The sequence below is a fragment of the Serinus canaria genome, chromosome 10 (assembly GCF_022539315.1).
Source record: "Serinus canaria isolate serCan28SL12 chromosome 10, serCan2020, whole genome shotgun sequence".
Taxonomy (NCBI): domain Eukaryota; kingdom Metazoa; phylum Chordata; class Aves; order Passeriformes; family Fringillidae; genus Serinus; species Serinus canaria.
The window spans coordinates 2,193,348-2,205,375 of record NC_066324.1 but is presented as its reverse complement, the minus strand read 5'-3'; the positions used below and the strand labels follow the sequence as shown (position 1 = coordinate 2,205,375).

Below are 12,028 nucleotides of genomic sequence, written 5' to 3'. Positions count from 1 at the left end.
CTTACACATGAAGTTGTGTTTATCACACATTCCTGGTTTGTGGGGTTTGTTTAAACAAATATAGCTCTCTTGTGGAGCAGGGAGGTTGGAGGGAGACTCTAAACATTCCTGGTGACAGTTTCAAAGTCATTTGTCTCTATTCAGAGCATAAGAACTCCAGGGAAGGAGATCACCTTATTTTAGGGCACCCTGGAAGAGTCACTGCTGCATCCTGTCCTCAAGTCAGCCACACCAGTGGGTTGTTACTATGTTGGTGCCTGGGTTTTTTTTAGGTTGATCTTGCTCAGCTGAGACAGCAGTTTTAATTATTTATTTTCAGTTTTACCACCTGTAAATCTGATCAATCCAAAGTGAAGCCCTCCTGATCTTGTTTAAGTGCAGCTTAACCTCACGGTGTTTGCTATGGCAGAGACTGCACTGCAGGTTCATGGAGCAACAGAAATCAGCAATTCCTCTTCTGCATTGCTTCCAGTTGGACTGGCTGGAGTGTGCCCTGCAGTGCACAGCTCCATGTCCTCGTGGTGGTTCTTGTTTTCCAGCCCAGGTTCCCTCCTGTGTGCTCTGACAGCAGCAGGAGTTGGTGACCTTGTGCACTCCTTGCAGAGGCTGCTCTGTGATCACATCACATCTGTGGTGTCTGATAAAGAGGGAGCCAAAATGACATTCTGGGAGTTGATCATGGCCACTGCTAAAAGGAGAATCAGTCAGAGCAGTGAGTGCTTCTCCCTTCTCTGGACAAACTTGCAGCTCCTGTCCTCGGTGCTGTCCGTGGGTCTGTCTGTGCCTCTGACCTTGTGCATCCTTTGGACTCCCCTTGTGAAGGCTGGAGTGCAGGTGAAGCTGCTTCTGGCAGTTTTTCCAAGCTGCCTCTCCCTTGGATCCCAGCTGAGATAAACAGTGCTGGTAAAAGCACTTCTTGTGTACCTGTGTCAGCATTATTTTATACACAGCTCTAATAATTGGAGATTTCTGTGCTTTGCTCTCTCTCCTGCACTGACAAGGTGAGAACAGCATCTCACATGGGCTGTTTGTTCTCACTCATCCATCCCTGGGGAAAATGTGTGCACTTGGTGGGCTTGTTTTCAGCAGGATTTATTGGAGTTGTGCTGTGGGGAGAGTGGGTGACTTAAAAATGAAGAGACATCCCTGTTAAACATGAGAACACAGCAACAAAGGGCCAAAAAATCTGTTCTTAAATCTAAAGACAGCCAGGCTTGTGAGAACTCATTTGCAGGAAGGAATTTATTCCACTGCTATGTTTTATTACTTGTGTGGCAATATCAGCAAGTTTGGAATATTTAACCCAAACTGCTTCCATGCCCAGCTGTGTCCTGGACTAACTGAGGAGAAGTGATCACTTGTCATTCCAGACAGCTCAAGGAGGGAGGTGTTGGGGCTTAGTAGAGCAGGAATGGAAAATACAGTCCTTTTCTAGAGGAGAATAGAGTTCTTTTCTAGAGGGTTTGCTCATGTGGAGCTCTGTGCTTTGTGCTCTGGTCCTCTCTGAGCAGACAGGAATGAAATCACAAAACCTCTGGAAGTTCAGCTGGTGGGATCCAAGGCACAGGACAGGAAGGGGTGAGAAGCACAACTGTGCTGGATATTTTAACAATCTCTTCTGTTCTGTTAAATAAGGATATCTGTGGTGCTGTCTGCAGTTGAATCCTCTCTGGAAGGTCTCTCCTTGCAGGGAAGCTGCTGTGTAAGGGTTTGAACCTCAGCTGGAGGGACAGACACTTCAGGGAAGTGTCACTGCTCTGTTCCAGGGCTGCAGTTCCAGAGGATTCTTGTGAGATCCTGCCTTGACAAATGGGAGCTGATTGGAAGATCCCAAAAATGTGCTGCAAGACACCTCTCTGCTCTGTGTCTGCTCACATGTCTGCTCTGTAGCTGGTACAGAGTCAATTCTGGCTGAAGGTGTTTTGACAACATCCAGGGCCACCTTTCAGAATGAGCCAGTGGGGCAGAGCAGAGGAAGGAACCTCTCACTGAGATTATCAGGCATTCTGGAAACTTCTCTGTGTTACCAGCTCCCTTTGCAGTGCCATAAATCCATCCCCCTGGCAAAAGACTTCTCCAGAATTCTCTTCCTGGCTTGTCTGGGATGGTGTATAAAATATCTTCCACTTTCTTTAAAGCTGAAGTGCTTACATAACACATTTTGTGTTCCTTTTGTCTGTTCTTGCAAGTTCCAGCATACATTTTGCAGGATGCCTTGGCATTCCTGTTCCTCTGGCAGTACAAATCTCTGGTTTCCAGAGAAACTGCTCAAGTGCTCAGAGGCTCTGGAGTGAAAATAGAATAGGTGCTACATTTAGAGGGGTGGAAATGCAGCAGCCTTCCAAACATCACACTGATCACATGGGGTGCCTTGTGTGGAAAATGAAAATACTCCAGGGAGGAGAAGCTTTGTGCAGAAATGCAGAGAGGAGATGGGTTGTGCTGCTCTGAGAGCTGCAGTGTGGCATTGCCACCTGCAGAAACACTGGGGGAAAAGGGGAAACCTTCAGGAGACCAGGGGGATTCTGAGACTTCAGGATGCTCATAAAGAGAATTGTTTGGCACTGGCCCTGGAATGGTAATGATTTTTTCTTTGCCATTTAATTATGAAGAATCAATGAACTCTAGAGATGAAAGTGAGGATTTACATCTTTGTTTTGAGTTTGTAGCTGTGCATTGGTGAGCAGCACAAACCTGGCTGGCTGTGGTTTGTTCAGGCTCTGCTGTGCTCAGTGTGTTTTGCAAACACTGTTTTTTCCACCTTGCTTTTTCACAGTGCTTTGGGTGCAGATTCCTGTGCAGCTGGGAACCTCTAATCTCTGCTTGCTGCTTGGGCTCTGCCTTGGCTTGTTTGTAGCTCCTGCTGGAGTTTTAGACTGGTAGGTCGAGCTCCAGCCTGGCTCCATCCTTGCCACAGTGAAGGGTCCCTGTGGTGAGGTCTCAGCAGGCAGAGCTTGCCCAGAGCAGGCAGAGCTTGCAGAAGGTGCAGCTGTGTGCCCAGCAGGCCAGATCCTCCCCCAGGGATGGGCAATTGAAAGCAGCACACACAAAATCCCTGCCTGGATTTTCCATCCACAAATCAGAGCAGGAAACTGTTCCTGGACATTTCACTTGCCTGGAAAGGGACAAAAACATGGAGCCACAGTTTCCCCAAGTAGATAATTATCCAAACTTGGTGTTACTCCTCAAAAGGAACTGGGGGGAACAGCTGGAATTGTTTTATTTTCCCCTCCCCATGGATCTTGCTCTGTGAGGCATAAACCTCCTGCATGGAGATCTTTGTCACATCAGTGTCCTCCTCCCAGGGACATCCCAGCCAAAGGGCAGCTCCTGGAATAGATCTGTGCTTAAAAGTGAAAAGCAAATGAAAATGTGACAGCCATAGACTCCTGAGTGTGCTCTGAAGTGAAATCATGATTCTCTTTCTTCAGAACAATTTCCCTGTTCCCTTTTTTCTGCAGCATTACTCGGCCAGTGTGGGCTGGTGGTTGCTTATTTTGATAATGGTTGGTAATGACCAGCTAAGCAGTGAGATACAGTGAAAAACCTCCTTGCAGCTATAAAAGAAACACTGAACACTTGTTCCCTGTACCTTTGCATTCACAAAGAGCTGTTATTAGTTGCTAAGCTACCAGTGACCCTTATTAAATTTCCACTTAGGAACAGTGATGAATTCAAAATCATGAGGGGGCTCTGTCACAGGAAAAAAAACCTCCAATTATTTTAAATATACATTTTCAATAATAGGAAAAATATTTTTTCAGGGCTTAAAAAAAAAAAAAAGGCAACAAACAAAAAACCCGAGATCTAAACCAACAAACAAACCCAAGACCACCACCCCAAAAACCCCCACAAACCCAAACTCCAGGGAGTGTTTGGCCATAGGATGATTTATGCCTATGTAGATATGAAGGAATGATAGTCTGGCTGCTGTAATTCATTGACCTTTGTAAAATAAATATGTAGGGCCTCTCTATTGATCATTTCTAGGCAAAACATCATCATTCAGGAGGAGTTACACTGTTGTACACTTATTTATCTCAAAGGAGACCATTTATCTGCAAGGAGGATGGGGAGGCCCAAACTTAATACTTAAAAGCCAGGAAATAGGGTGAAATCAAATAGTGTGAAATCAGAAGGCTGACAACCTTTCTTGCATGTGTAATTTTGAATATTTCTTTTTATTTATCTGTAGTTAAGTAGAAAGTCTGTGAGGTGGACCTGGGAGGGACCCAAATCTCTGATTATTGCCAGAGGAGGGCCAGAATTGTGTCACAGAAGGGAAGCAAAGAGAGGCACATGAGAATTCTCACCTTGCACTGTCAGATTTCCTGTTCTATCTCCTAAATCATCCATTATTTTTTTTTCCCAGATGTAAAACCATCCAACATTTTGGTAAACTCTAGAGGTGAAATCAAGCTTTGTGACTTTGGTGTCAGTGGGCAGCTGATAGATTCCATGGCAAACTCCTTTGTTGGCACACGCTCCTACATGTCTGTAAGTACAGATTTAACCCAGATTACACAGCTCTGAGTTGGTTGGGGTTGAGTTGTCCCAGTTCTGGTGATCAAACAAGAACCAACTGTTGCTGTTCCTGGTTCAGCTCTTCCTGCATTCCAGGAATATTCCGGTGTCACATCAGATTGTGTGTGTGGGGAAGAGCTGTTGCAGGAAAAGCCAAAAACCTGGAATACTTACAACACAGCAGAAGAGCTGGGGCTGTGTGTGCTCTGAACACAGTCAGTTGTTACCTTTGGGGTTACACACATTGTCTCCCAGAGAAGCCCAGTGTTTATGGCTTGTTTTCCTCCAGCATTTGCTGGGCTGGCTCTGCAGGCAAAGTGCAGCCACAGGAGAAATCCTGGCAGTGGGCAGGGAGTTAATCTGGGGCTGTTCCAGGGTGTTCTGTGTCCTTGGGGATGAGGAACACCTTGGAACTTCTTTCCAGATGAGCTCTCTGTGTGATGTGCAGGCCCCAGCTCATGGCAGTGGCAGCTCTTTTATTCTCACACACCCTGAACTGCTGCTCTTGTTCCCAGCTCTGGCTGGAGGATTGGAACTGTGTGGGCTTGGGCTTGCAGGGAAAAGCTTTAATGCTGCCTCTGTTCAGCAGGAGCCCTGCATTGTCTTTGTGTCATTTCTCCTTGGTGACACACCTGAAACCAGGCTGGGCTTGAAGTTCTCACCTCTGGGGGCTGTTGCTAATGAGCAAAACCAAATCCACAGCTCAGCTCATCCATGCTCCTGCCTTGCCCTGGCTCCTCCAGGAGCAGGGATGAGAGCCAAGGGCTCTCTGCCTTCAGTTTTCTTCAGTTTGTTGTTTTTACAGGCTGAGGGTTTTACCTGGGGAGTTTTCCTTGGCTCTCTGGCATCACAGACCAAGCCACGAGGGAGATTTTGTCCTGTAGTGTCTGAAGGATCTTCTCTTGCAGCAGCTCCCTTTGCACACTTCTGTACACACAAAACCAGACAGAATGATTACATGCAAAATCCCTTTTTACCACATGGAGGTGTGGAAAAACAACACTGTTTAACTTGAACAGATTTCTAGATTTTAATTCTATTTATATTTATATTACAAGTGCTCTCTCTGTTTCCTGCTCTTTCTCATCCACCCACCTTCCTCTACACTTACATTTTATGAAAATCTTGGGATTTGGACATTTCTATTGCTGTCCAGCAGTTGTGTAGTTTGTCCAGATGGCTTTGGAACTGACTGAGGTGGGACACTGGAGAAAACTCAAATATCATCTCAGTAAATGCTACAAAACAAATTAAACAAAACGATCACCCCCTTATGGCAGAAGGAAGAGGCTTTACTGCATGCTCACATTCTCTGAGAGGGAGTTTCAGATTGCATATTTATTTTTCCAAAACATGCATGAAATCAGAAGGATCTGCACCATTTTGGTAAAATGTGAGCTTGATTTTAAAAAGAGCACAGAAAAGTGAACGTTTTCTTTGAGAACTCTGAGTAAAAATGGACTTAAGGGTGAAGTAGATCAATGTATTAATAATTTCAGGAGCCATATTCAGCACTGAACACTGGCTGACAAAGCAGGTGCTAAAATGAAGCAAAAGGAGTTGGTGCAGCACTCATCTGCTGGTTTTGGCAGAAGCAGGAGGTGAATACACTGCTCAGAGCTGAGGATCTGTGAAGCAGTGGGACTGGAATAGTCAGATCCACTTCTGACCATGATTCCAAAAAATCCCATACCTAAATATCTTTACATTGTGTGAATCTCCTAGAGACAATACAAAATAGATTTTGCCTGCAGAGCCTTGTGTAAGAGTTTCATTAGATGTGTGCTAAAGAAATAAAACAGCACTTAAGAGAATAATTTCTGAAACTTGTCTGCAGTGCTGGAATGTTTGGGGAACTTCAGGAAAATACAAGAAGTCACTCATTTGAGCATGCTGTGCTAATAAGTTGATGTTTCATGCTTTAATTGCTCCAGGTTATTGCAGAATGTCATTTTTTGGTACCTCCTTGTCACAAAGCTGCCTGTCCTCCCCTCCCCTGTGTTTTGCAGCCCGAGAGGCTGCAGGGCACTCACTACTCAGTGCAGTCAGACATCTGGAGCATGGGGCTGTCCCTGGTGGAGATGGCCATTGGCAGGTACCCCATCCCCCCTCCTGACTCCAAGGAGCTGGAGCTGATGTTTGGCTGCCCCGTGGAGGGGGATTCTCCAGTCACAGAGACCTCGCCCAGGCAAAGAGCGCCCGGCCGGCCCATGAGCTGTGAGTCACAACCCTCACCTTCATCTTCCTGCCAGCTTCAAGGCCCTTTTTATCTCATCCTGGGCTGCACAGAGGGGATTTAAACCTTTCCAGAATCAGGGCTGTGTTGGGCACCTGGCTCAGCTTCCCTGGGAGGAGCCCTGTGGGAGCAGAGCACCAGAGACCTTTGGTTGGTGGTTCTTGTGAGAGCCCCAGCTCTGAGATGGTGGAAGCCTGGTTGGGAGAATTTGAGACTTTCTGTGCTGCCAGGCACTGACCCCCAAGAGAACACTGCATTTGGCCTGTGGAGAAGGCTTCCAAAATGGAATGACAGAACTGGGATTGTGGATGTGCAGTTTAAATAGAAATGGGTAATATCACATAGTAAAAAAACTTAGAGTTTAAGGTTTTAGAATATAGTAATATATATAAAACAAGATAGAAGTTTTAGGGCAGAAGCTAGTCCTTCTTCTTCACCTTCTTCTCCATGGGTTTGGGTGGTTTTGTGTAATTGGCTAAAAAAGTGCACACTGCAAGCCACAAGTAGTTAGTTATTAGGTTAAAAGTAAAAATAATTGAAGTGTGATTTCTTAATTAGACAGTTTGTCCCTTGTAGAGAGAAAGATAGAACTCCATTTTTAGTTTTTTAAAGTGCTGTAAAGCTCACAATTTGTGAGACTACAGTATAGATAAGAACTAATAAACATCTCAGTCTGAACAAGAACTACCATCTCACACATTTAATCCCAACCTTAACAAAAAAACTCCAAAAACTCCACAAAGTGATGCCCCATGTGAGAATTGAACTCACAACCTTCAGATTTCATCATCTGATAAAAAACTGATAAAAACCCAAAAACTCCACTCTGAGATCCCAGTCTGGTGCTCTGGTTCTCTCCAGGATGCTGATCCCAGTGCAGCAGGATGATCCCAGTGAAGTGAATGCTTTGGGTCAGACCTGGAGATGTCTCCTTGCATGAAAGCATTTCCCTGCTGCACCCTTTCCCTGTAAATCTGCTGGGTGCCAGAAGTGGCAGACCTGGGCTTCCTAAAGCCATGGAGGGAGAGTGACACTGATCCCAATTTCTCCAATTTCTCTCCCATTTCTTGCCAGCCTATGGATCAGACAGCAGACCCCCAATGGCAATCTTTGAACTTCTGGATTACATCGTCAATGAGGTAATTTATAAACTTAAAAATCTGCACTTCACAACTGTGAGCTCTGAAAGCATCCTGGAATTTGGGGTTAGTGCTGTTTAGTCTGGTTTAGCCTTATGACTGAGCCACAATTGTCTTCTCTTTCAAATAGCTAGGCCACAAGGCTACTTGGAGATTGATATTTTAGAATGAGTTGTTTCCAGTATTGTCACAAGTACCACTGAAACTTGTGTGACTCCACTGCTTGTGTTCTTCAAAAAAAGACAAAAGCATGCTCATCTTAGCTGACATTTGTAGCAGCTGGATAACAATTGTTCCAGCTGGATGAATTATTGAAAACTGTCCAGCTCACCCATTTGAAAGGCACAGTTGGTGTCTGGTTCCCTGCATTGCCTGTGCCACTGAGAAATTGATAAATTGCTTCTGTAACTCATCTGCTTGTACAATTCTCTCAGATTACAAATCTGTTTTGCATATTACATAAAGCCCAATCTGCCAGCACTAACTGGGAATGGAGTTAGCATTGAATCACTTCAGCTGCTGTGGTCCTGTACTGCAGCATCCCTGAGGGGGCCACTTTGGCCTGAAGAGCTGCAGTAGCTCAGAGTTTGGCAAGATTTTCTTGTGCCACCTCTGATTTAGCACAAACTGCTCCAGCAGGAGCTGCTGCCTCCAGCACAGGCTGTGCTCCAGTGAGGGAGGGGTGCAGGCCTTGTCCCTGCCCTGTGCAGAAAAGGAACTCAGTGTAAGGGTGGGAACTTATCCCTGATCCTGTGGCAAGTCCTGGAGGACAAGGCAGTAACGTGCAGGTTTATGCACTCCCCCTTCTTTATTTGTCAGAATTCTGTCTGAATTCAGAGCCTGAACAAACTCATTCCCAGGGACAGAAAACTGACATCAAAAGGATTATGGAACTAATGATGTGCAGGGCATCTTCCCTCAGCACTGTGGAGAATGACAGGGTGCTAATTAGTGCTCTGAGCCTTCTTTAATGAGAGCTGAGGCTGGGCTCACCCCATCCAGGTGTGTGTGTGGAGAAAATAGAACAACCAACCAACCAAAACCCAACTAAACCCACCCCATACCAGGGAAAGTCTGGTTTAGTACTGGAACTCCTGAAGTCCTGCAGCTGGGAGTAATAACCCAGGTCAGCCAGGGTTGCACAGCTTTGCTCAGATGGGGGACATGGAACTGTCCCACACTGTAGCATTATGCTGAATGATTACTGATTTTAAAATGTATTTATTTCTTTACAGCCACCTCCAAAACTGCCCAATGGTGTTTTTGGTTCTGAATTTCAAGATTTTGTTAACAAATGGTGAGTATTTTCTCTGTTTTCTGTGTGGCTGAGTGGCAGAGGGACACCTGGGCTCAGCTTTGTCTGTCAGGCACTTGGCAAGCAGAGTCCCTGCTCCAGGCCAGGGCAGATTTAAGGATTGCAATCAGCATAATCAATCCTCTTTGGGTGTTAATTGCCTCAAGTTCATCTCATAGGTAACAGGTGCAGCCAGAGGAGCCCCAAGGCTCGGGGAGATGTCCCTCTTTAGCCCTGGATTTGTGCTGCTGTGTGCAGCTCAGAGCAGTCCTTAGGGAGTGCCCCCAGCTTCTGCAAGGCTCAGGCACCTCCTCCTGCTGGGCTGGGCCACGGGGTGCACAATCCTGCAGGCTCCAGGTGTTTTTCCTTGCCCATGAGCCAGCACCTTTATCCCAGCAGCCATTCCCCCATCTCCTCACTTGCCCAGCTGCACCTCAGTGGTGCCAGCTCTGAACCAGTGCTAAGGGGGGCAGCTCATTGCAGTTCAAAAGTTTGTTTATTTATCAAATATCTCTAATTACAGCTTCCAAAAGGAAGGACAGTCATGCAATAGCCCTACTTGATCCTGAGCTTGAAGAACTTGGGGCAAAGAAATGTGAGGGATAAAGGGGTTCATGTTGTTTTAGTTGAAATGGGATTTACCTCCCCAGCTTGGTTTAGACACTCATCAGTCTCAGACAAATCAGGATTTCTTACCTGGAGCTGTGGAACCCAGAGAAGGGAACTGCAGGCTCCCATCTCTGTCTGAGAGGCACCTGGTGCTTTCATTGAGTGGTGTCATCAGACCAGAGCAGTGCAGCCAACAGGACACAACTGGAGCCTTATTTAAAAGATAATGGAGTGTAACTTGTGCACCACTTTGTGTTTTCCCAGTTTAATTAAAAATCCTGCTGAGAGAGCCGACTTGAAGCAGCTGATGGTGAGTGGAGGTTTTTAATTTGATCTAAAAGCTCTTTCCCAGGCAGGTTGGATTCCTCAGGTGGCCCAGAGCAGGTCAGAGCAGTGGAATTGAGGGTGGCTGGTGGCCCATGAGCAGCTCAGCTTAAGCAGGAACAGCTTTTCTGAGCTAGAGATCAAGGGGCTGCAGGTTTCACACCTCCTACAACAGGGACTGTCAAGGATACCAAAAGTCTGGTGGGTTGTGGAGTCTGCCATTTGATAATCACAATGGGTGACTTAAATTAATTTACAAAAGAATTCTCTCTTGAGTCTATTAGTTAATAATAAAGTATTGATTAATGCTTTTAGGACAAAGGAATAAGGCTCCACATACCATATGGACTAATTAAATACATTTTTAATCATCTGTTGTGAAACACGAGATTTGTCCCTTTTTTACCAATTATGTCTGGCAAAATCTGTAGAACTCAGCACCCATCCTGCATTTTTCCCTGTGTGAAATAACCATATCAGTCTCAGTGCATCTTTTTATGGTTTGAAGTGTAATGCCAGGACTTCAGTTGTACTGCAGGAAATCAGGTTTTCCCTGCCCTGACCCTGCTGCACAATAATGGTGCAAAATGCAAAGAGACTTTTTATTCCAAAAAGCCTTTTAGTGCCCAGGCAGACATTTTCCAGAGTATTATCCTGAGTGGCTGAGTCACATCCTCATCACTTCTGTGGTGCAGCAGGCACTGGCAGGATTCCCCTGGGATGCTTTGCCTGGTGCTGCCTGTTCTCCATGTGCTCTGTGAAATTTCACAGCTCCATTGCTCCAAGTGGATTTCTGGGTGCTCCTGAGGGCTGCTCCTGAGCAGGCTGAGGGCTGCCACCCTGACCCTGTTCTCCTGTGCCCAGATCCATGCTTTCATCAAGAGATCCGAGGCGGAGGAGGTGGATTTTGCGGGGTGGCTCTGCTCCACCATCGGCCTTAACCAGCCCAGCACCCCCACGCACGCCGCCGGCGTCTGAGCCCGGGGCCAGCTCCTGGACTGTACCTCTGGTGACAACCACGCTCTCCTGGTCCTCTCTCCTCAGCTTGTACCTGTTCCAACATGTATTTCACCTCTTGAGGAAGAATGTCTTGATAGCATGTGCCAAAACGGTTTTAAATCTCGTCCTAAACTAATTGGTATCGTTCCGGGTTCCGTCGTTCACTGACCAAATGTAAGCTGTGTAAGTTCCAGTGCTTGCTGATTTTAGGTGATTATGGATATTCTTTCTTAATGAAAATATCACTGGGGCAGGGGGGGGTTGGCCCCTGGCTTGTTTGAACTTTATCAAGACTCTTTGTAAATCGTTGGTACTTCAATCATGCTTTCCCTGAGCTCCCCGGGCTTGGGATCGGGATGCTCCGAGCCTGTCTGTGAGCATGCTTTGCTGCTGCCCAGCTGTTCCCAAAAGTTAGGCTCCAATTTTGCTGTTGTCTAGAGATCTCTCTCTTTGCAGGTGAAGAAGGCAAGAGCTCTGCATTTCTCAGAATGCACAGGGCAATATTCTAATTGTAGACTTGTTCATATTTCTATATTTATTTTTCGAACATATCATCATCCTTGGATTTAGTGATGTATGTCTTTCTAATTGATTTTTAAAAGTTAGTTCTTGGAAGTGTCCTATGGAATCAAGACTATGATCCAAGCACTTTGCTTTCTTTTAACCTAAAGAGTCATGACAACTGTGTTTAGTGTCTAAAAGTGTATGAAAATCCTTTATTGTTTTATTCTCTCAGATGTTTAGCAATGGGTTCTCTTAATAAATATATTATCAAGTAACTTCTTGAAGCTTTTTTTAAAACTTGACCAAGGCTTTTAATCCGGTCACTGCCCTATAAATGTCAGCTCTTTCAAAGGATGCTTGGGATGAGGAAATGCCTGAAATTCTTCCCCAGAAGGAATC

The 12,028-nt window shown here is 45.7% G+C and overlaps 2 protein-coding genes across 2 annotated transcripts in view; one reads left to right on the top strand and one right to left on the bottom strand.

The window, feature by feature from the left end:
- MAP2K1 (mitogen-activated protein kinase kinase 1) overlaps positions 1–11,904 on the top strand; it is a 33,080-nt gene extending 21,176 nt beyond the window's left edge. The window contains exons 6-11 of the mRNA XM_009090062.3: positions 4,373–4,497; positions 6,534–6,741; positions 7,835–7,899; positions 9,135–9,196; positions 10,067–10,112; positions 10,991–11,904. Coding sequence (XP_009088310.1) covers positions 4,373–4,497; positions 6,534–6,741; positions 7,835–7,899; positions 9,135–9,196; positions 10,067–10,112; positions 10,991–11,104 — 620 coding nt within the window. The 3' untranslated portion in view covers positions 11,105–11,904. The remainder of the gene's footprint in view (positions 1–4,372; positions 4,498–6,533; positions 6,742–7,834; positions 7,900–9,134; positions 9,197–10,066; positions 10,113–10,990) is intronic.
- Positions 1–12,028, bottom strand: part of RPL4 (ribosomal protein L4) — a 342,845-nt gene that overhangs the window by 321,723 nt on the left and 9,094 nt on the right. The gene's annotated exons all lie outside the window — the stretch shown is intronic.